The 23,553-nt window shown below is 47.9% G+C and overlaps 1 protein-coding gene across 5 annotated transcripts in view; it reads right to left on the bottom strand.

Moving 5' to 3' along the window:
- The window catches only part of MOB3B (MOB kinase activator 3B), a 96,832-nt gene that overhangs the window by 33,360 nt on the left and 39,919 nt on the right, over positions 1 to 23,553 (bottom strand). For 4 of the 5 annotated variants that reach the window (XM_035140501.3, XM_035140504.3, XM_035140505.3 and 1 more), the window contains exon 2: positions 21,443 to 22,011. In XM_035140501.3, coding sequence (XP_034996392.1) covers positions 21,443 to 21,860 — 418 coding nt within the window. In that variant the 5' untranslated portion in view covers positions 21,861 to 22,011. The remainder of the gene's footprint in view (positions 1 to 21,442; positions 22,012 to 23,553) is intronic. The other variant, XM_035140506.3, reaches the window with a different exon arrangement.

Below are 23,553 nucleotides of genomic sequence, written 5' to 3'. Positions count from 1 at the left end.
TAGGTTCCAATAGATCCCTCTCTCTGGCTTTCTCCCCTATAAAGCTCGGCCCCCTAAAAAATTTGTTGGATTTCTATCCTAATAGAAAAGCGGCTAACTACCTTTGGGAGGGGTTCTCCTCCGGTTTTCGTATCCCAGTGAAAAGCCCACCCCTTTCTAACAACCCTCCCAATCAAAAATCCGTTAGAGAAAGACCCGACATAGCGAGTAAGAAAATTAACAAAGAAATTACAGCCGGTCGGGTGGCAGGTCCTTTTGCACTTCCACCTATACCTCAGCTCCATATTTCCCCATTAGGTATAGTCCCGAAAAAAGCACCAGGCGAATTTAGGCTCATTCACAATCTCTCCCATCCAAGAGGTAGATCCGTAAACGACAGCATACCTCAAGAGCTTTGCACAGTGAAATATGCTTCCTTTGACCAGGCGGTGAAGCTCGTAAGACAATTTGGTAGGGGCGCCTTGATGGCGAAGTGTGACATCGAATCAGCATTTCGCCTCCTACCTGTCCACCCAGAGGACTTCAGATGGCTGGGGTTCAGGTTCAATGGGGCATATTTCATTGACAAGGCAATGCCTATGGGTTGTTCCGTGGCTTGCTCCGCATTTGAGGCCTTCAGCACGTTCCTCGATTGGGCACTTCGTTTTAAAACTGGTATGTCGGGAGTCTCGCATTATTTGGATGACTTTCTCTTCGTGGCTAGGGCTAATAGTTCGGAATGTGCAGCCCTCATGCTGGCATTCTCGGCTCTTGCGCAGGAGCTGGGGGTGCCGCTAGCAGCGGAAAAAACTGAGGGTCCCGTCTCCCGTTTAACTTATCTGGGCATAGAATTGGACACCGTGGAGCAAACCTCGCGTTTGCCTGCCGATAAAATCAATTGCCTCAAGGAGACTATTACACAGCTCATCCCTTGTAAAAAACTCACTCTTAGACAAATTCAATCTCTACTGGGTCACCTGAATTTTGCGTGTAGGGTAATATCACCGGGCCGCCCCTTCTGCCTGCGATTAGCCAGACTCACGGCAGGCCTAACAAAACCGTTCCACAGGAAGCGACTTCCCCGTGGCGTAAAGGCTGACCTAGAGTCCTGGATGACTTTCCTAAAGAATTATAACGGGATGTCACTATGGCAGGACAACATGGTCCTGCATTCCGACTTCCAGGTACAGTCGGATGCGGCAGGTTCCTTGGGTTTCGGAGTCTACTTTAAAGGTAGATGGTGCGCTCAGCGCTGGCCAGCCAGCTGGCAGGGTACCGACATTACGCGCGACCTAACATTCTTAGAGTTCTTCCCTATAGTCGTAGCGGTGCATTTGTGGTCAGAGGAATTCAGGAATCGACGAGTCTGCTTCAGAACCGACAATCAAGCGGTGGTCAGCGTCCTAGCTCGCCAATCATCAAGATCTCCAAGGGTGTCATCTCTCTTACGCCATTTTGTCCTACTGAGTTTGAAATTCAACATGCAATTTTCAGCCAAATTAGTACCAGGGCTTAAGAATAACATCGCAGATGCTTTGTCTCGCTTCCAGATGGACCGCTTCCGCTCGTTGGCGCCAGAGGCATGCAGGTGGCCGGAGCTGTTCCCGGAACATCTATGGAGCCTTGGGAGCGCGAAATTCTAAAGGGAGTATTCGCGTCGGTTGCCCCCTCCACCCTTAGCTCTTATAAGCGGGCTTGGTCGGAGTTCAATAAGTTCAGGCAGAAAGGAATCACGGATTCTGTCCCCGTACCGCCTTCCCAGGAAGAGGTCATGAGATACTTAGTACATTTGAGGAACCTGGGTCGAGCCGCAAAGACCCTTCAAATTCACACCTCGGCCATAACGTTTTTCTCAAAATCCCTTTATTTTATAGACCCGTGCGATAGCTTCCACGTACGTAGGGCCATGGAGGGCTGGCGTCGGCTCCAGCCTCCAGCCAGCGATGTTAGGCGGCCTATCACGTTTGACATTTTGGTTCAAATACACAAACTTCTGAGGACCATTTGCTGGTCGAAATTTGAAGCGCGCTTATTTTCAGCAGCGTTTTCGATAGCCTACTTCGGTGCGCTCAGAGTAGGGGAGGTGGTCTGCGAGGACCACACAGATGGCATTACACAGGGCATTTTAGTAGGGGATGTGTCTCTGTCCGACGCCCAGGTTCTAGTACACATCCGACGGTCTAAGACTGACCAGAAAGGAAAAGGCGCTGTTATGCGCCTTCCGGCGACAGGGGCCGCTGGGCCGTGTCCGGTTAAGGATACCAGGAGGTTCCTTTACCTGCGCCCGGTCGGCCCGGGCCCCCTGCTTATTCATCTGGACAAGGCAAGGCTTACCCGCCATCAATTTACTAGGGTCCTGCGCAAGGCCATTGCCTATTGCGGGTATGACCCCAGCAAGTTTTCGGCCCACTCTTTCAGGATTGGCGCGGCTACGTCTGCCATGCACCTGGGCCTTTCAACCGAGAGAATTCAGGACTTGGGGAGGTGGAAATCAAACGCATACAAAAAGTACATTTGCACGTAGCATTGACAGGGTAGCCGCAGCTGATCCCCGGTGGTTATCCTTTTGTTTTTCAGGTGACCAGAGAGTGCGCATTTGGATAGCTGGGCACAGCATAGTCCATTGGGCCCGCAATAGGGCAATGGAGGTGGGCCTGGGGAACGGGCTGGGCCTCCCGGAAGCCGTGGAAGTGTCCTGGATCGCAAAGAGAGGCATGAGGTGGAACGAGTTGATGCCGATTATTGAAACCCGGGCTGCTTCGCTCGGCTACCCCGACTTGCTAGTGCTGCAGCTAGGGGAGAATGATCTTGCTTACCGGAATGCAGTGGACTTAAAATTGGAAATATTCCGTGACCTGAATATCCTATTGGATTCCGCCCCGGGGATGACGCTGCTTTGGTCCTCCCTGCTGGAGAGGCGCATTTGGCGCGATGGACGCTGCCCTATCGCTATGAACAGAACCAGGCGACGCCTGAATTCCTTCGTGATCCGCAGGGTGTTATCCCTGAATGGCCGTGTTGCCTCGCACCCGAGTTTGAAACAGAGCGATGCAGCCCTTTATCGCTATGACGGCGTGCATTTGTCGCCAATGGGGAATGATATATGGCTTGATGATATTATTTCAGGAATCCAAGAATGGTTAGAAGTTAGAGTTGGTAACTAGGTGAATAAGAGACTAGGACCACAGCCCCTGTAATAATGATAATGTTTAAAATAATTAATTAATTAACTTTGAATTGGGATGTAGGGTGGTATTCCTGTAAGCGGATTGGCGGCGAGCCAGGAGGGGCTCGAGTGGCGGTTAGGCGTTGGAAATTTACATAACAATTAGATGGAGGAGGGGCAAGTCACGTCATCAGCTGCCCTAATCTGGAGAAGTAATTCCGTTAAAGGATTCCGGGGGCGAGGCTTGGTCCTGAGCCTGGAGTTGCCTGGGCCATAAGGCACGCCCCTTCGGTGGCCACAGGGGGAGCTCTAGTAGATTTACGTCGCGGGGCTCCTTGCTGTTGGTTAACTTCTCATAGACTTCAACACACGGGTTGGAGTCGGATATAGTCCGTTAGGTTCCAACGCCTAAGCCAATTCCGCTTTACATGGTTTAATAAAGTTGTGGCCTTAACCACCCAATTAATTAAACCTTATTCCGGTGTCATGAGTCTTTATTCCGGGGAAGGAGGGCATATTGCCACACAAAGCCACTTCCGCGCTTGCGTCGGAGGTGGGGTTGTGGGCTGCCCGACTGTACCATCGCGTAGGGGATGAGAGCTCAGCCCCTACGCGTTGGTAGGTTCCTGCCTGCGTCACCCCCGGCCGACCAATGAGGTCGGGCGGGGCGGGGCCAGATCTTTTAAAGGCCTCCGCAGGCGGGAAAAGCTCCCTCTTGCTTCCCTGTTCGCCGGAGTGAACAATTCACCCGCCCGCCCACCCCTTAAAAAGAGGAAAGGGGACGCTGCTATGGACGTCAGTTGGTCGCCCTGGCTGGCCAGGGGGCTAGGTAGGATTTTTCCCATACTGGGGTAGCCATGATGGGTTTTTCGCCTACCTCGTAGCATGTCGTCACAACTTAGGTTAGGCGGTTAGGCGTTGGAAATTTACATAACAATTAGATGGAGGAGGGGCAAGTCACGTCATCAGCTGCCCTAATCTGGAGAAGTAATTCCGTTAAAGGATTCCGGGGGCGAGGCTTGGTCCTGAGCCTGGAGTTGCCTGGGCCGTAAGGCACGCCCCTTCGGTGGCCACAGGGGGAGCTCTAGTAGATTTACGTCGCGGGGCTCCTTGCTGTTGGTTAACTTCTCATAGACTTCAACACACGGGTTGGAGTCGGATATAGTCCGTTAGGTTCCAACGCCTAAGCCAATTCCGCTTTACATGGTTTAATAAAGTTGTGGCCTTAACCACCCAATTAATTAAACCTTATTCCGGTGTCATGAGTCTTTATTCCGGGGAAGGAGGGCATATTGCCACACAACTAAAGACACCTCAAGCACACAAAATAGCTGTGTTTCAGCATAGAAAAAAATATCAAATTCATAAATCGACTCGGCTTCAAGGAACGTTTGTTCATCTGTAGCAACTGACTGCCAATGTAATTTGTGCTCTTCTCTCTGCTGCCTCCCCGCCTCCCATCCCATAAATATTTATTCCAATATCTAATGTTCTCATCAATAAACCAACACTCTTCGGCTGCAATCCGAAAACACGCTCACCAGCGAGTGAGCTTCATTGAAGGCCACGAAATTTACTTTTGAGTAAACGTGAATAGGTTTGCGCTGCTAGTGAGGCAGCACAAAAAACAGTCAAGCGAACAGAAAACAATACAACCAAGCAATTAGGCACCCTGTTCTAAATTGCTTCTTCTTTTCACAATACAGTAAAAGAAGGAAACTAATATGCAAGAAATAAAGAAAAGAGAGGAAGTAAAGAATGAACAGAAAAAAGGAACTACAAGATCCTCCCTCAACAGTATATCTTAACTTTCTAAATGCCAACTTTCTGATAAGCCCTTGTTCAAATCCTCAAGGTTATTACCACACTGGTCACTTTTCGATCAGATACTTAAAGGGGGGGGCTCTTTTCCTTCTTCAACACACACACAAACACACAGGATCTGCCTATATAAAATGAATGGAAGGAAGTTGACAACGTGTGCATTAACTGCTGAGTTCTCATAATCACAGGGGAAGCTGGCATCCAGTCCGGCAGATGACAGAAAAGATAACAAGTAAACCCTTCATTTTCACATTCTAAAGGAAGATTGCCACCAACTTCCCACCCATCCTGGTTTTTTTAACAAAGCCACCATCACACTTGTTTTAATGTTTCCAGCTCACATGTGTATGGCAGTAACAGCTGCTGCTTCAAAGCGAGAAGCCAGATCAGTATCTGAGCAATGCCACTGCCAAAATTACTAGTAAATATAGGGTTCATTCAAATAACCAATTGCTGGTTGTCAGATTTTTTTTTAACACAGGTGCCTTTTCCTGTTAGATGTAGAGAAAACCATTAAAACATCATAATCTCTCCCCCCCCAACACACACACACACACACACACACACACACACTAACAGACTTTACAACAAGCAGCAACTTTCAAAAAGGAGAAAACCTAGGTACCAACTCATGGCAGACATTTCCCTTTATACCTCTGGCTTGATCTAAAAACAACATTTGGGAAGGTGATCCAGCTGTTTTCGGACTGCATCAGACAACAGGGAGGAGCTGCATGTCTGAACATTCCCTCCTGTGAAAACAGACTTCACAATACACAGAAAACAATAAGGAAGGCCAATGTGAGAGCCTTTCTGACTAATATCTAGTTTTCTATATGCAGTGGTTTGTTGTTTTTAATACAGGGGAACAATAAAGTGGATATGAGGCCTTCTGAAAATTCCCATGTAGAGCTTATCTGCATGGATTCCCCCCCCCTCCTAATTCCCATCTTCCTCCTTTGACTGCCCTGACATGGTAAAGTGGTGACTCGACTTACGAATTTAATCCGTTCCGAAGGCACCTTCGTAGGTCGAAACATTCGTAAGTCGAAAAGCGCCATTGGAAACGCGATTTCCCATAGGAATGCATTGGAAACAAAAACATTTGTTAAGTCGAAGCAACCCCATCTAAAAATTCGTAGGTCGAAAAACCCGTATCTAAAACCGCCACGGTTTCCGTTCGGATGTCGAAAAATTCGAAAGCGTGCGGCCATTTGCCCCATTCGTAAGTCGAAAAATTTGGTTGGCGAGTCGTTCGTAAGTCGAGGTACCACTGTAGTTCATTCCGTTTCCATGGCCTTCCCTCAATTGTTCATTTCCATGTTCTATATATCTGAGCTTTCAGGTGATGCAATAGTGAAAGCTCAGTGCTCATTTCCGTGTTATTTGCTTGGGGGGGGGGGGGAATCTGCTTGCAAACAATATGGAGATGGGTGCTAAACTTGCACAATATTCCAGTAGTGGTACCTCAGTTTTCGAACATAATCCGTTCCGGAAGTCCGTTCGAGTTCTGAAACGTCTGAAAACCGAAAGCCTCAAAACGCAAGCCTCAGTATGGAAAACTCAAAACGGAAGCCGTGCTTCTTGTTCGACTTCCGAGGCGCGTTCCAAAACTGAGGCACTTACTTCTGGGTTTTCAGCGTATGAGTTCTGAAACATTTGACTACGGAGGCGTTCGAAAACCCGAGGTACCACTGTAGTTCCAGAAAGTGGCTCTTATAACTTCAGTGGTTGCGAATGGGCTGCTAGGTCATCTGTTCAGTTTCCCAACCTCCCAAAGCAAATTTCAGCATCTTGCTTTAAGCACAGATAAATGTGTCAGTAGCAGTATTGGCGTTTAGCAGGAAGCAAGACAAAAACCACAGGTTCTAAAGGTCAGATTTAAACCGCAGTTTTGACTCCTGCTTGCGAAAGGCCCAGCTCTCTTTGTTTACAAAACACAGCCTTGGAGATCTCACATCCGAATCACTGCCCAGCAATGGGATGCAGCGTGGCGGGGGAACTCCAATTCCCATCGTCTCTCATCATTGGCAAACCTGACTGGAGCTGATGGGAGCAGCTGTTTACGGACCCTTCCTCCTTTAGGCAGGGCAGGGAGAAGCCAGGAGGAGGGAGGGAAGAGGGGCCGCCGCCGTGTGAGGGAGAGGGAAAGAACGCACGTGCTGGCGATCCACGTGGCAATTCCCAGACCGCCCGTGGGCCGAATCCAGAAGGCAATTGGGCCTGATCCTGCCCGTGGACCTTAGTTTGCCTACCCATGCTCTAGGAGGCTGAGGCCAGGCAAGGGCCTGGGGGGAGGTGTGTGATTCCTCCGCTTTTATGCCACATGCAAGGCATAAAAGGGAAGCAGAGCTAAGATGCTGTGTCTGCTCATACTGGTGGACTTTGGCTTCGATGCTTCTGGACCTCTACGGAACTGTGCTTCAGGTTTGACTCTGGACTGTTCATTCCCTGACCTGTGGACTTCAGGCTGTGTTTATGGGCCTTGACGCCAGATCGTCTGCCGACTTGGGACATGACATACTGACTTGCCGCCAGGTAGGCCAGGGGATCAGGACACCCAGTCAAAAACCCGCAAAAATGCACACAATACTGTTTCCACTTCCTGCTCAGTTCCTGTTTGCATCAGCTTAGGGCTTATCCACTTGTTTTGTGCCAAGAAAGCATGGGTTCGGGTGGTTTCCCACTTGCCCCACACTTTTTAGGTACGGGTCCAAGCGGGCTTGCCTTTGCCCTGCCCCCTTTCCCTGGAAAAAAACAATGGCTCTTTGGATAAATATTGGAACAAGCAACCATCTGCAGAGAACCCAATTGCCATTTGCTCCGATTTGGCGCCAAACTACAGGTTTTCCCCAGGGGGAAGCAGTGGGGCAAACGGAAATGTAGATCTGCCCTTACCCTGTCCCACATTAAACATGCTCACATTTCACTGGATGGCAGGATTGGACACCCTCCCTCCCTCCCTCTCTGAACACAGAGCTTCTCACTGTAAGCAAACATGGCAGTGTCATCCATTGATTTGGGTGAAGTTTGGTGGCCCTGTCTCCTTTTTCAGATGTGGCAGCCATTTTGAGTTATGCCACATGCCCCAAGGCAGCCATTTTGTGGAAGGCGCCCTTGGCACAATCTTGAAACGCCACATGTGCTTGGGTGACCCCTGCACTCTCTCCTCGTTTCAAGGGATCCCCAATCCGGGGGACGGACGGATGGACACGGACGACTACTGTTATTGGTATAGCAATGCAGTGGAGCTCCAAGCGGAGGCCAAGTTCCCTGTCCAAGACCCCCAATATCTAACATCTGTTGCCAACGCAAGGCTGCTTGGGGGGCTGCACACAACCCACTCCCGTTTTACGAGTTCCTTTAAAAAGCTCAAATAACCCTGTCAAAACGCTGCGGCATTAAGAGATGCTACCCAGACGGGATTGATGCTAATCTTCTTAAGTTGCCTAGAGTTGCGACCAGCAATGATGGAGGAAGCCTAATGAAGCTCAGAGCTCAAAACAATGCATCATTATTAGCAATTCAGAGGAGGAGACAAATGGCATGCCTTGATGAGGTCAAACTGCATAGAAACCACTAACAAAATAGCTGCAATTTAGAGAGAACTTCCAGTCGTCTTCCTTTCAAGCTGTTATCATGCCAAGACTGGTTTCATGATAAAATATTCAGGTGAAACGGAGTCTTATAAAACTGTAGTTGTTGTTTTTTAAAACATGTTTAGCTTTAAAGCTTTCATTTAAAAGCCACTCTGGGCGGCTCTACACTTTCAAGCTGTGCCCCTGAAGGAACAGCTGCGCAGCCTGGGAGTCATTTTGGACTCACAGCTGTCCATGGAGGCGCAGGTCAATTCTGTGTCCAGGGCAGCTGTCTACCAGCTCCATCTGGTACGCAGGCAGCAGCGGAATTTCATGCTCCGCCACCAGGGGCGGAGAGCAGGTGCGCTGCCCCCAGGGACGGGGCGCGCGTTCTGGGGGCGGGGCACGCGTTTGGGGGCGGGCAGCCAGGATCGTGCCCCTGGGATTGCGCTGCTCAGGGTGGCCCGCCCCCACCGCCCCTATCTTCCTACGCCCCTGCCTACAGACTGTCTCGCCAAAGTGGTGCATGCTCTGGTTATCTCCTGCTTGGACTACTGCAATGCGCTCCACATGGGGCTACCTTTGAAGGTGACCCAGAAACTAGAACTAATCCAGAATGTGGCAGCTAGACTGGTGACTGGGAGCGGCCGCCGAGACCACATAACACCGGTCCTGAAAGACCTACATTGGCTCCCAGTATGTTTACGAGCACAATTCAAAGTGTTGGTGCTGACCTTTAAAGCCCTGAATGGCCTTGGTCCAGTATACCTGAAGGAGCGTCTCCACCACCATCGTCCAACACAGAGGTCCAGCGGCGAGGGTCTTCTGGCAGTTCCCTCACTGCGAGAAGTGAGGATACAGGGAACCAGGCAGAGGGTCTTTTCAGCAGTGGCCCCTGCCCTGTGGAATGCCCTCCCTTTGGACATCAAGGAAATAAACAACCATACAACTTTTAGAAGCCATCTGAAGGCAGTCCTGTTTTGGGAAGTTTTTAACATTTGATGTTTTATTAGGTTTTTATATGTGTTGGATGCCGCCCAGAGTGGCTGGGGCAACCCAGCCAGATGGACAGGGTATAAATAATAAAATAATTGTTGTTGTCATTTAGTTTCATTTAAGTTGTGCAGGGTAGCAGTCATACCGGGGTTCAAATCCCGACTCCACCTTGAAGCTTGCTGTTAATCCTTCGGCTGGTCACACTTTTAAAAGCAAGTAACACTAAACATGTCAGAGAGCTCAAGTAGATCTGTTTGACAGATGCAAACATGTGAATGTTACAGGTAGCATGGCAGTTTCTAGTAACTTAAGCTTGAGCATCTCTCCAAAGCCACGACCTGCTGTTCTTTGTGAGTCCAGTCCAGGGGTCCCCAGACTAAGGCCCGCGGGCCACATAGGGCCCAAAGGCCTCTTTTATCTGGCCCGCGACAACCCCTGCCGCCCGCTGCGACTACCTGCTCTTACCGGCACGGCGGCACGCTTCCGTCATTTCCAGTGCACTTCCGGGTCGGGGGAGGCCCATGTGCATGCGCACAAACGATTTTCGGCTCTTTTTCCCGACCCGGAAGCGCGCCTCCCCGCCTGTAAGAGTGCGTGTGCATGCGCATGGGTGCGCACTCCCCCACCCTCCGGCCTGCCGCACAATCGGCACAGTGGGCACCAGCCCGAAGCCGGCTAAGTTTGGGGACCCCTGGTCCAGTCCATGTCGTTCTGCAGACTGGATACAGGTCCTTCCCAGGTCAACATGACTGACCCTCTGGGAAGACGAACGCTTGGAAAGAAGCACATGCAATCTCACCACCACCCTTAAAGTTGCTCTCTGCAGCTGTTGCCAGAACAGTGTGAAAGACCGGACCTCTCATGTTGTGAGGTTAACGTAGATTCACTAGAAGAGGCAGAATTTCAAGTTCTGAATGTGTCTGAGCAGCTGCTGTGGAATGAAGAGGCCATGTGAACTCAACTCATAAGTAGGGAGGATGAAGCACCATGCGTCAGCGCTAAGGTGTATCTGATTCATTTCGTTCCCTAAGATATGCAAAGCACTTCTTCTAAATTGACTGCTTTTCTTTTTTACCCATTTAACTTTCTGGGTCACTCTCAACAGTCCTCAAGGAATCACCTCGGGATTTCACTTCACAACATAATGCCTCAAGGGTCACACTCCTACCACCACCAAAAAAAACCCCCAAAACACCCGCAAACACATGAATACACACCAGGGTGGATAAAAATCAATGATCAGCTCCCAACCAGGATGGTTTGTAGGATGGTGGGGTTTGTAGCTCAGCAACATCTCGGGGGCAAGAGGTTCCCCATCCCAGCATCGAAAGGAATTCATTCTTATCAACAAAGATGCACTTTCCAAAACTCCCACGGATGTTTGGAAGTTTGGAAGAAGCTGATTCTTTTAACTTATGAAAGTGCCTTCGGTATCAAAGCATTCTTTGGGGTTTCCTGGTGTGACAGCTTATTTTAAGTAGCCGTGTGGGGTTTTTGGTCTGTATTTATGCAAAACAAATGGATAGCGTACCGTAAGAGATGGGTTCTCTGCGTTGTTTCTGAAAGGGCCCAGGCAGTCGTGAGCAAGTAGGCCCACAATTTTGGCCACTAGTGTATATATTACAATAATCACCTATATATTTATATAAGAATTTATAAGAATATATTACGTTGTATTTTTGTCTTTCTTTCTTTCTTTCTTTTTATGCATCACTTTATTTCTTCATAATTGAAATTGCATTTTTTTAAAAACCACACCCCTAAGAATTGTATCCAAGCAACTAGGCAGGGAAGTGCAGCTGCCCTGAAAATCCCCTAAATAAAACGCACACAGGTTAATTGTCTTTAATGACAAAAATTATGCTGAAACAGAAGTGTTTGATGCAACTCTAAAAGGAAAAGACTCTGACAGAGCCAGATCTGTTAACTATATAAAATGGGGCAATTTTGCAGCCAGCATTTTCTACGTACTGGAAGTAAATTGATATTTCTTTCTTTCTTTCTTCTCCGGCTGTCGATGTGGCATATGTGACTAACAGATATCTGCTGGCAGGCAAAACCTTGCAAACATTCCTCGCGGACTTCTAACTTTTGTGGTCTTCCGTTTGGAAGGAGGATGGGCGCAGGTTCGTTTGCCATGTGCCGCTCTCCGCAAACCCGAGCGGCCAAAACGGCACATTACGCAAATTATGTGAACCCGGCACATTGGGGGGTTTTCTAGCAACTGCTTGGTGCTTGGCTCTGGGTTCGCCCTGCGCCAGTTGCAAAGAAAAAAAGGAAGTGAGGGGATACCTCTCTGCATTAGACCCCTGGCTGCGATACAGGCAAATCTGCTACCTGCCTGCCACTGCCCCCCAATGTTACCTCTCCTGTGGGGCACATTTGCTGGCTGCGGCATAGGATACTGGTTTCCACAGCGCATCTGGACAGCCAAGGAAAAGAAATTGCATTCTTTGCCAGGAGAGGCGCTTCACACATGCCCAGAGCTACTCGGCAGTAGAATTTTTGCAAAGGGAAAATCTACCCTGTCCTTAATTCAAAAATACAGTGCTCCCCTGGCAGTCGAACGGCTTGGCTCCCAAACAAATCGGCTCCTGAACACCACAAACCCGGAAGTGAGTGTTCCGGTTTGTGAATGGTTTTTGGAAGCCAAAGGTCTGAAGTTCCTCCAGCCGATCGGAAGCTGCGCCTTGGTTTACGAACCCTTTCGGGAGTCAAACAGACTCCCGGAACAGATTAAATTCGGGAAGCAAATGTACTCATTTGTGGCTTGCATACATTCTCCACAGCTATGGCGTAAAAGAACAATGGCTTCTGAGGTGCTACAGCAAAAGCCAGTGCTTAAAAATGACTCATGCTACTGGTGTGCATTGGCTCTGTACATGGGCTAAATACTGAGGAAAACGGGAGTGATTCCGGGGGGGGGGGTTTCCCCTAAGTCAAAACCTGATGACAAGAGCCCCTCCTGGTCATATCAGGGACCCCACAAAGCCTCGTGCCTCTGTGCCTTGTAGCTCTGTGTTTCCCTACGTTCCTATGTTTCCTGACGCCCACTGAGTTTGCAAGAAGCGCGTCTTGTCTAAAGCGCTGCCTGCAGATTATGGAATTCATCTGTGCAAAGCTAGAGCACCAATTAAGCATGAAAGGGCGACGCGATATAAAATGAAGGGGGGGGGGGTGCTTGCCATTTGCCAGATGGTGGGACGTGGAAGAAAGCAGTCGGCTGGGCTGCTGAAATTAGCTCTTCTGCTGTAGCTCCATCCCTCGTGTTTTTAACCTCTGGCATCTGCCGAGCTGCGCTATCTTGTTCCTCGTCCAGCAGGCACTCAATTGTCAGCCGAGACAAGCGCCCATTAAATTTACATAGGTCTGCAGGCAAACTGGTTCAGCAAGAGTGAGCCGTTTCTTTGCAACCCCCCACTGCACATATTCCCCAAAAGTCTCTTCTCTTTTCTTCCTGGTGGAGTTCGTTGCAAAGGCCGACCCTATTCCCATGCCAGGAGCTGAGCAGCAGAAGGTCTATTCTTCAGCCATTCCTTTCTGCCTTCACCCAGCAGGTTTTGGGGTGTTTTGTTTAGGTGTCAAATGATTTTAACAGTTTCAGAGCCTTCTCTGAATTACCATTGGGGGGGGGGGCTTGTCTCGTGTTGGGCCAAATATCCACTCCTTAATTTTGTGGGACAAAATCCACCCTATACCTAAGGGGAGAGGGTCATAGCTGCCAAGTACCCCGTTTCCCCTGGGAAAACCCCGTTTTTACTTACCTTTTCCCAGTGGTCCCCCGTATCACTTCGTCTCCCATTTTTTTCCGTTACTTTCTCCTGCCGGCGGCCACCTGCCGTGTGACACCGAAAGTTGCGTCGGCGTAACTTCCGGTGTCGCTTTGCCCTTCTATGGGCACAAAAATGGCCGCCGCCGGCTTCAAAAGTAGCTTCTACGCATGACTGGAAGTGCGTCGACGCAACTTCCGGTGTCGCCCCGCCCATCTGTGGGCACCATAAATGGCCGCCGCCGACACCGGAAGTCGCGTCGGCGCACTTCCTGACATGCGTACAAGTGACTTTCGAAGCCGGCGGCGGCCATTTTTGGTGCCCATAGAAGGGCAAAGCGACACTGGAAGTTACGTCGACGCAACTTCCGGTGTCACACGGCTGCCGGTCCCGGATTCTGCAGTCCGGGACTTGGAAGGTAAGGAGAGGGGCAAACATTAGGAGACTTTGAGGGCAACAGCAACATAATCCCTAAGTCTCAAAAGACAACGGAGTGCGCCTCCAGGGGTGACGTCAAACCGCTGGAGAGTCGCAGCACCCGGAATGGCTGCAGAGACCGGTAGCTTATTAATGCTACCAGTTTTTCCTGCATTAGCAGAACCAAAGTGACCTCCTTGGAGCGCAAGCCTGAGCCGTGGGCATGGAGGTTCTGGGCTGCCTAGACGACAAGATCCCTCTCTCGGCCTTGCAGACGTGGTCCAATGGAAAGTGTCTCCACCCCCATCGTTCAGCTCAGACACTGAGGTCCAGCTCCGAGGGCCTTCTGGTGGTTTCCTCATTACGAGAAGTGAGGTTACAGGGAACCAGGCAGAGGGCCTTCTTGGTAATGGTGCCTGCCCTGTGGAACACCCTCCCATCAGATGTCAAAGGAATAAGCAGCTATCCTAGTTTTAAAAGACGTCCGAAAGATACCTGAAGGAGCGTCTCCACCTCCATCGCTCTGCCCGGACACTGAGGTCCAGTGCCGAGGGCCTTCTGGAGGTTTCCTCGCTGCGAGAAGCCAAGTTACAGGGAACCAGGCAGAGGGCCTTCTCAGTAGTGGCACCCATCAGGTGTCAAAAAGAAAAACAACTACCAGACTTTTAGAGGACATCTGAAGGCAGCCCTGTTTAGGGAAGCTTTTAATTTTAAGAAAATTGGTGTGTTTTAATATTTCTGTTGGAAGCCGCCCAGAGTGGCTGGGGAAACCCAGCCAGATGGGCGGGGTATAAATAATATATGATGATGATGATGATGATGATGGCAGCCCTGTTTAGGGACGTTTTTAATATTTAATGCTGTATTGTTCTTAACACTCGATTGGGAGCCGCCCAGAGTGGCTGGGGAGGCTCAGCCAGATGGGCGGGCTATAAATAATAAATTATTATTATTATTATTATTATTATTATTAAGCAGAGCAAGACGCTTGGCACCAGCCTGGCTGCAGGGGTTGCCAGAAGGCGGCGTTCAAGATGCCATACAACAATAGGGACTCTGCCCCAGATTTGTGTAGGGTTTATTCCTTGGCCTTTTCTTCTCCCAAAGGTGTCCTCTAAAAGGCAGTGGGGGAATGGATTTTTCCTTGGGGTTTACTCCCAAAGCCTTTCTCATGAGTGGGCATAGCTGCGAGGCAGCAGAGGTTTAGCACCCGAGTTTTCCTTCTCCTAGGTGGGCTACAATCCGAGGCCGACAAGCCGCACCTGCTCCTCATATCCCTCTGCCGCTCGTGCAGAAACCACGCTAATGGCACTAAGGTTGCGTTCACAAGGCAGGACATCTGAAGGGAGCCCTGTTTAGGGAAGCTTTTAATGTTTAAAAAATTATTGTATTTTAATACTTCTGTTGGAAGCCGCCCAGAGTGGCTGGGGTATAAATAATATATTATTATTATTATTATTATTATTATTATTATTATTATTATTATTATTCTATTAGGAGCTTTTGCACGAGCTAAAAGCCCCCTCTGGAAATCTAGTGGAATAGCTCTTGGAATAATAAACAAGATAAGATAAATCTTGTGTTACATGCAAAGGGGTGGGGAAGCATTGCAATCTTTTGGAAACAAAATAAAAAATAAAAATATTCCTTCCAGTAGCACCTTAGAGACCAACTAAGTTTGTCATTGGTATGAGCTTTTGTGTGCATGGAAGTGCTTGTTGTGGCCACCTTCGTGGATGGCATTCGCAGGTGCAGAGGTACTGGATTGCACCCAACTTGGGGGGGCCCGGCACACACGTTTGATGGTCAACGGCAGGTCTTTCTTCCAGGGGAACCCACAGGAAGTCAGTTCCGGCACATCTCAGGTGGTCAGTGGGTTGTCCTGGAGGTACCCAAGGGTACCCCAAATATTAAAAGTGTAGCACTTCATGGTGAGTCCCGCCCCCACTTTTTCTAGAAAAATAGCAATGATCACTGCATGACGAGGGAGGGACCCACTGTGCTGTTGTTTTTTCATACGGGAAAACCGTTTGCATGCGTCAGAACAGCTGCCATGCAGCAGGATGAATCACTGAGAAAAGTCGAGGTGTAGCAAAGCCACAAACACATTGATAAAACACACACACACACACACACACACACTGTTCGAATCCCCATGATGGGGCGAGTTCCCGTTGCTCTGTCCCAGCTCCTGCCGACCTAGCAGTTCGAAAGCATACCAGTGCAAGTAGATAAATAGGTACCGCTGCGGCAGGAAGATAAATGGCATTTCCATGCCACGGTGTCCTGTTGCGCCAGAAACGGCTTAGTCATGCTGGCCACATGACCCAGAAAGCGGTCTGAAAAGCCTGATGAGCGCCGCAACCCCATAGTCAAGTTTGACTGGTCTTAATTGTCCAGGGGTCCTTTGCCTTTACCTTTTTATCTACCCTTCTGCAGGAGAAACTCACTTCCATGGCATCAACTCCAGCCAAGGGAGGGGAGGGAGGAAGGAAGGAAGGAAGAAAGACAGGCCCTCTTTGTCCTTTGTCCTGTTAGCAGTCACCTTGCCTCCAGATATTTAGTTCCTGGGGCAACATATTGCTCCTAGTTCACATAACAAAGGAGGCACTTAATAGACCTGGCTGTTTACCTAAGGAAAGAAAATGGTTTGGCCATTTTAACTGTCTTCTTTTCCAGGTTCCAATTCTCTTCTTTTCCAGGTTCCAACTTTACAGGGGTAATCCCCGAGATCACCCAGTCCCATAATACTATCCATCGCAAGGCACAGAAGAATGGAAAGGGGGGAGCTGTTTGTCCAAGCAGGCTTGTGCTTTCCCTGAAATCGCCTCCCACCCCTTTGCAACAGACTCTTTAACGAAAGCCCTACTTAACTGCATTTCTTGAAATCCTCCTCTAAATACCGTGCATGGATGCATGCAAAATTAAAGAGGGTGGCTTTAATAAGATTAACCCAGAAAACGTCTACGGCTCCTGTGAATTCCACGCCGACTTTTCTTCTGCAAAGCCCATTCGCTAATGGAGCACAAATCCAGCAAACAAACACACACATGCTTCCCTAAAAGAATCGAATTAGCGGGTGTTGCATTGAAACACCACGCAGCATCAAATCGCACCCAGCCATACAACTCGATCCTTAAAGTCACCACGTTGACCCATTTGTGATACACAGTCTGGGGAAGTCCTTGCCTCTCACACCATCCTCCGCAGCGGTGTGTGTGTGTGTGTGTGTGTGTGTGTGTGTGTGTGTGTGTGTGGAGTCCCTTTCCAGAGACAAAGTAGCTGCCACATCCATGAAAAGAGGGACAGGGACAGGTGAAGCAAACTGGCACTGATATCGTCAAGGACAGGTTGCTTGCTTTGCATACAGAAGGTCCCAGTGTCAAATCTCCAGCATCACCAGGTAGGAGAGACTCCTGCCTGGACAGCTGCTGCCATTCCGTGTAGGGAACACTGAGCTAGATGGATCTACAGCACTACCTCGGTTTACGAAGGTAATCTGTTCCGGAAGTTCAGTTCTTAAACCAAAACCGCTCCTAAACCGAAGCGCGCTTTCGGTTTAAGAACGGACTTCCGGAACGGATGAAGTTCGTAAACCGAGTTACCACTTTAAAGTCCATTATCTGAAGGTCTCCCCAGCCTTTAGCTCAGGCATCCCCAAACTGCGGCCTTCCAGATGTTTTGGCCTACAACTCCCATGATCCTTAGCTAACAGGACCAATGGTTGGGGAAGATGGGAATTGTAGTCCAAAACATCTGGAGGGCCGAAGTTTGGGGATGCCTGCTTTAGCTCTTTGCTCTTGCAAGGCCAGGCTCTGCTTGTGAAAGGAACACCGGCAGTATTCTCCCGCAAGATAAACAGGAGTTTCATTTACGCAAAGAAAGAAATGATTAACAAGTGACTTGACCACTTCTGGGAAATGATTTATAATGAGTTGGGGGTGAGGGCAATGATGAAGATAGCGCTTGTGGAAAAAACCAGAAGCTTTTCTTTTAGGTATAATTGGTGGAGAAGGACCTAGTGAACAGTGGGGAAAAAACTATTTATGTTATGTATGGGGAAAAGGAGGAATTTGAGAAGGAAGCGCTGAAAAGGTTTCCAGCAAATCCAATAAAACTTGTTTCAGTTTAGATTTTTTTTAAAAACAAGATGGGAAAATAATAATAATAATAATAATAATAATAATAATAATAATAATTTATTTATACCCCGCCCATCTGGCTGGGTTTCCCCAGCCACTCTGGGCGGCTTCCAACAGAAAAATAAAACACAATAATCTATTAAACATTAAAAGCCTCCCTGAACAGGGCTGCCTTCAGATGTCTTCTAAAAGTCTGGTAGTTGTTTTCCTCTTTGACATCTGGTGGGAGGGCGTTCCACAGGGCAGGCGCCACCACCGAGAAGGCCCTCTGCCTAGTTCCCTGCAACTTGGCTTCTCGCAATGAGGGAACCGCCAGAAGGCCCTCCTCGGTGCTGGACCTCAGTGTCCGGGCAGAATGATGGAGTGTTCTTTGTGATATTGCAAAATATACTCATTAACCGCATGAAAAATACTGCCTGATGCTCAATGAACTTCCTAGTTTTCAAATGAGGGAATATTTTTACAGGTATTTCTGAGCACTTCAGAGTCAAAAGAAAGGAATTCAAAGCAGCTGTTGTTGAGACATTTCATTCAGAATCCTGCTTGGCAGAGCCAGACAGAGGTTGATGACAGGTGGGTGTCCTGCCCCCCCCCCCCAACCATACATAAATCCTGGCTAGTAGGCCCATGCTACAGACATGTCTTTTAAATTAGTGGCAACCTTGTTCCTGCTTGCCCAGGACCCCTTTCCCTAGCTATTACTGCTGCCTTCAGAGATGAAACAGACTGGAGAGAAGAGGAAGCTGGCAGGAGATCATGTATTGATTTCTTTGTTCTTGGCTTTTGTCTTGGAACAAGACGGAGCAGGCTGGGAAAGATACAGTTCCTTAAAGCTACTTGTTCTGAAAGGGGCAGCAAGGAATTAATCTCTCACAAAGACACTACAGGGATTTAGGAACAAAATGAAGCAGGCAATTGCTTATGGAGACCGCAAATAATATTCCGGAAAATGTTCCTTCTTGCGTAGAGATATGCACACCTGCTTATCTTGAGCATCTTAAGTATGGCAAATATCTAGGAAATTCACTACAAAATAGTTCGGTCACATATAGAGTAGTTACAGGTAGGTAGCCGTGTTGGTCTGCTGTAGTCAAAACGAAATTTTAAAAAAATCCTTCCAGTAGCACCTTCCTTAGAGACCAGCAAAGTTTGTAATAGGGACGTGGGTGGTGCTTAAGCCTAGGGCTTGCCGATCAGAAGGTTGGCGGTTCAAACCCCCGCAACAGGGTGAGCTCCCGTTGCTCGTTCCCTGCTCCTGCCAACCTAGCAGTTCAAAAGCACGTCAAAGTGCAAGTAGATAAATAGGTACCGCTCCGGCGGGAAGGTAAACGGCGTTTCCGTGTGCTGCTGTGGTTCGCCAGAAGTGGCTTAGTCATGCTGGCCACATGACCCGGAAGCTGTACGCTGGCTCCCTTGGCCAGTAAAGCGAGATGAGCGCCGCAACCCCAGAGTCGGTCACGACTGGACCTAATGGTCAGGGGTCCCTTTACCTTTATGTCTGTCATTGGTATGCACACGAAAGCTCATACGAATCACATATAGAGGAGTTGCTGCTGCCCCTTATAGGCTCACATTCAGCACATGTGGGAGCTTTGCCCCGTTCGATAGTCTAAGATGTCTTGGTTGCTGAGAATAATAATAATATAATAGCCTCCAAGATGGACAAGAAAAGGCTCCAGCAAGCTAGGAAGAGAGCAGAGCGAAGCATCATCTCTTTGATTTACTTCCATCTGGACGTTGCTACAGGACTCTATACACACAAACGGCTAGGCACAGGAACAGTTTTCCCCCTTGTGCCATCCAATTGTTAAATTCGTAGTTGTGTAGCAGAAGGGGAGGCCAGTTATGGGTGGGGTTCCTTTGCTGTGCTATTGTATTGTGAGTGGAACAGTGTTTGTATATGGTACACTTTTACATTGTAATGTAGCCGAAGCAAAATTCCCCCAAAGTATGTTGGTACTTGGCCAATAAATTATTCCTAATTCCTAAGATGGAGTTTGGTGCAATACCTACTGCTTTCAGAAGCACTGATACTTCCATAAGTAGCGTTAGAAACTCAGATATATTATCTAATTGCCAAATGCCATCTTAAATCCAGCTTACGGTCACCACAATGGGATGTATAGACGCCTCTTTTTTTGGCTGTGGAATTTATCATTATTATTCATATCATTTCTATGCTGCTTTGTATTTTTAAAGAACAAATCTCAAAGCAGTTTACAAACACATTAAAACATCAGATAAAACAATCCCAAGTAAAATAAATTCAAGCTTCGAGGAAAATCTTTCAGGTCCTTCTCCAAGTGACAGTTTGCTTTCCCCGGTCGCCAACCTGGTAATCCAGAGCTCCACAAATGGTCGCCATTGGACCGGTACCAGTTGCAAAATGTGCCTGGCTAATTTCTAACAATGGAGTTTGTTGCCTTTCCCATCAATGCACGGCAAAAAGAAACGGAGAAATCACTGGGGAACAGAGCTTCCACCAGTTAATCCAAACAAATACAGTGGTACCTCGACTTACGAATTTAAGGCGTTCCGAACGCACATTTGTAAGTCGAAAAAAATTGTGAGTCGAATTCCATAGGAATGCATTGGGAGAAAAAATTCGTAAGTCGAAGCAACCCTATCTAAAAATTCGTAAGTCGAAAAAATCCTATCTAAACCGCATCCAAGATGGCGGACCGAGCTCCGTTCGTAAGTAGAAACATTCGTAAGTAGAGTTATTCGTAAGTCGAGGTACCACTGTATAATATTTCTGGCATTTCCTTTTAGCTTCTGCTGTCCGCAAGTGTCTCCTAATAAATCCATCCAACAAGCCACAAGGGCATAAACATTCCACCTGTGAGTCGTCCTTCTCCCAAACACACTATAACATATTCCTGATAAATCTCAGTACGATTACTCTTCACTTTGCCAAGTTACATTAGTTTAAAATCAGGGCCTGGCTGATTTCTAACACTGGCTTTCGGCACTAATCCCAGAATCGCAAAACTAAACTTTAAAAGGACTTACAAAGGAAGGGTAGCTGTGTTGGGCCATGAAACCCACAGTCGGACAATGCCTGTATTGAGACAAGTCAGAATATCCCCCAAGGCATGGCAAACTTTCGACTTCTCCATACCTCTTTATCAACCAAGACCTTACACCAGCTATGGGGGAACCTTTTCGGAACCCTGCAGACCAACTGCGACAGGTCTTCAGGCAACCCATCGGTCGCTCATGTGGTGTCACAGTGACATCACTTGACCAACAAGTGTGTTGCACCCCGCAACCATCGAAATCCTTCACATGCCTCTCCTTCGAAGTCAGCTTTCAATACTTCTTTAGGCCTTGCAAACCCCACCCACACGGTTATTGTTCCAACTTCCAAATTGCCGATTGAAAAAGAGCACCGCTGGATGGGCTTTGCAAGGTGTGGGGAGACTTGGAAACCCAACAGAGGTTCAAATAAGGGATGTGCGAGGGATTTTGAAGAGTAGGCCAATGGTTTAGCCAAACACAATATCTGGGAAGTCTTAAGAGGAACCTGTTGTGTGGCATGCGATTCTTAAGACACAAGTGTAAACTTACCTACACTAGTAGGGAATATATCCTCGTTGTTGATTTGCACCTCAATCCAGTCCATCAAAAGATTCATATACTGGGGCGCCGGCAATGCCGTGGGTTTCTTGTACTTCAGATCATCCTGCCACCGATATTCGTATTTTGGACCCCCCGACATCACAGGGCAGGTCCTCTCGGTGCAGAACTCACAGATAGTTCCATAGATCAAGTTGATCCTGTTGAAAAAGTCCACCACGTGAACTGCTACCCAGTCATTTAGATCTTCTCCACCAGGCAGCTGCACGGCTGCTTTCAGGTCCACCCCAGAGTTCAGCGAGGCCTGCGCTCGTTTGTGGAGCTCAAATCTCTGGGTCCCGGGTTCAAATTTCCGTTTGGGGCGGAACGTCTTGTCCTTGTTAAAAACTTGTTTGAGAGCAATGGACATGTCTTACAGTCTTCAAGTTTCCTTATAGCAAACAATCAGGCAATAGAATACCCTGGTATATCCAAGGTAAAAGTGGGTTTCAACAGCGGCAGGAGGTCCTTTGGTCCACTAGCTCTTCCTGTTGAAAGTTCTCCCAGGAGACTTCATGGTCCTAAAAGTTCAGAGACAAAACATGAATGAATAAAATCTGCAAGTTGGCGGTAAATTTGACATCCACTCATTTGCTTTTTGCTTGTTTTTACTTTTACCTTTTATTTTTACCTTTTACTTTTTGCCGCAACCCCAGAGTCTTTAAATGACTGGACCTAATGGTCAGGGGTCCCTTTACCTTTACCTTGGGACACGAGTGGCGCTGTGGTCTAAACCACTGAGCCTAGGGCTTGCCGATCAGAAGGTCGGCAGTTCGGATCCCCGTGACGGGGTGAGCTCCCGTTGCTTGGTCCCTGCTCCTCCCAACCTACCCTGTTTCTCCGAAAATAATACGTAGCCATAAAATAAGCCGTAGCAGGATTTTTAGGCATTCAAGGAATAAAAGCCATACCCCGAAAATAAGGCATAGTGATAGGCACAGCAGCAATGCTGGCCATGGCAGGAGGAGGAGGGAAAAAAATAAGACATCCCCTGAAAATAAACCATAGTGGTTTTTTTTGAGGAAAAATAAATATAAGACGGTGTCTCATTTTTGGGTAGCAGTTCGAAAGCACGTCAAAGTGCAAGTAGATAAATAGGTACTGCTCTGGCGGGAAGGTAAATGGTGTTTCTGTGTGCTGCTCTGGTTCGCCAGAAGCGGCTTTGTCATGCTGGCCACATGACCTGGAAGCTGTACGCCGGCTCCCTCGGCCAGTAACATGAGATGAGCGCCGTAACCCCAGAGTCGTTCACGACTGGACCTAATGGTCAGGGGTCCCTTTACAAGTCTACCGGGGTAAAAGTGTTGTTACTTAATAGGTTTATGCAAAGTTGCATCCATATCAAGAAGCCCCTTCAGATAGCCAGACAAGCTTCAGCCTCTTCTCCCATCCCCACCCCTTTCAATTAAACTCAGCTCTACTTGAGGGCTGCCGGTATTTTCATCCCCTATATGCTACCTCACTGCATCCCAAGGATTGCATATCAACAGTACAATCAGGGTGGATTTGATTTAAATCAAATCGATTTAAATCACTAGTCAGCAAGACCTGATTTAAATCACTAGTCACCAAGACTTGATTTAAATCACATATATTTTTTACAGAAAGACTCATTCTTGCTGGTATAATCTTAATACAGTATTTACAACCAGAGGAAAGTTTCATTTTTGGAATAATAAATGTTCAGAGTAGTTTTTACAGTTATATCAAAAACTACTGATGTGGTTATACTATTAGAAATACATAGACAGAGAACTATGAAATTATTGTGCGGTTTAATACCGGTAAGTTAACTGTTTGTATTTGGACAACTTTTCCGCTGTACTTTACTAGAAGGTGAAAAATAATCATTAGTAACAATTTAAACAATTTATTTAACTAAAACAATAACATTATAGCATATGTATCCATGATGTGGTTAAACGTGTTTATATATATATAACCTTAGACCTTAGAGCAGGGGTGTCAAACTCAAATTCATCGGGGGCCGCGTCAGCAGTTTGGTCACCCTCAAAGGGCCGGTTGTATCTGTAGGACTATGTGTCCACTCTTTATTATCATAA

This window comes from Zootoca vivipara, chromosome 15 (genome assembly GCF_965207765.1).
Source record: "Zootoca vivipara chromosome 15, rZooViv2.hap1.1, whole genome shotgun sequence".
NCBI lineage: Eukaryota > Metazoa > Chordata > Lepidosauria > Squamata > Lacertidae > Zootoca > Zootoca vivipara.
The sequence above is the reverse complement of the archived record's forward strand: the minus strand, read 5'-3'. Positions and strand labels throughout refer to the sequence as shown.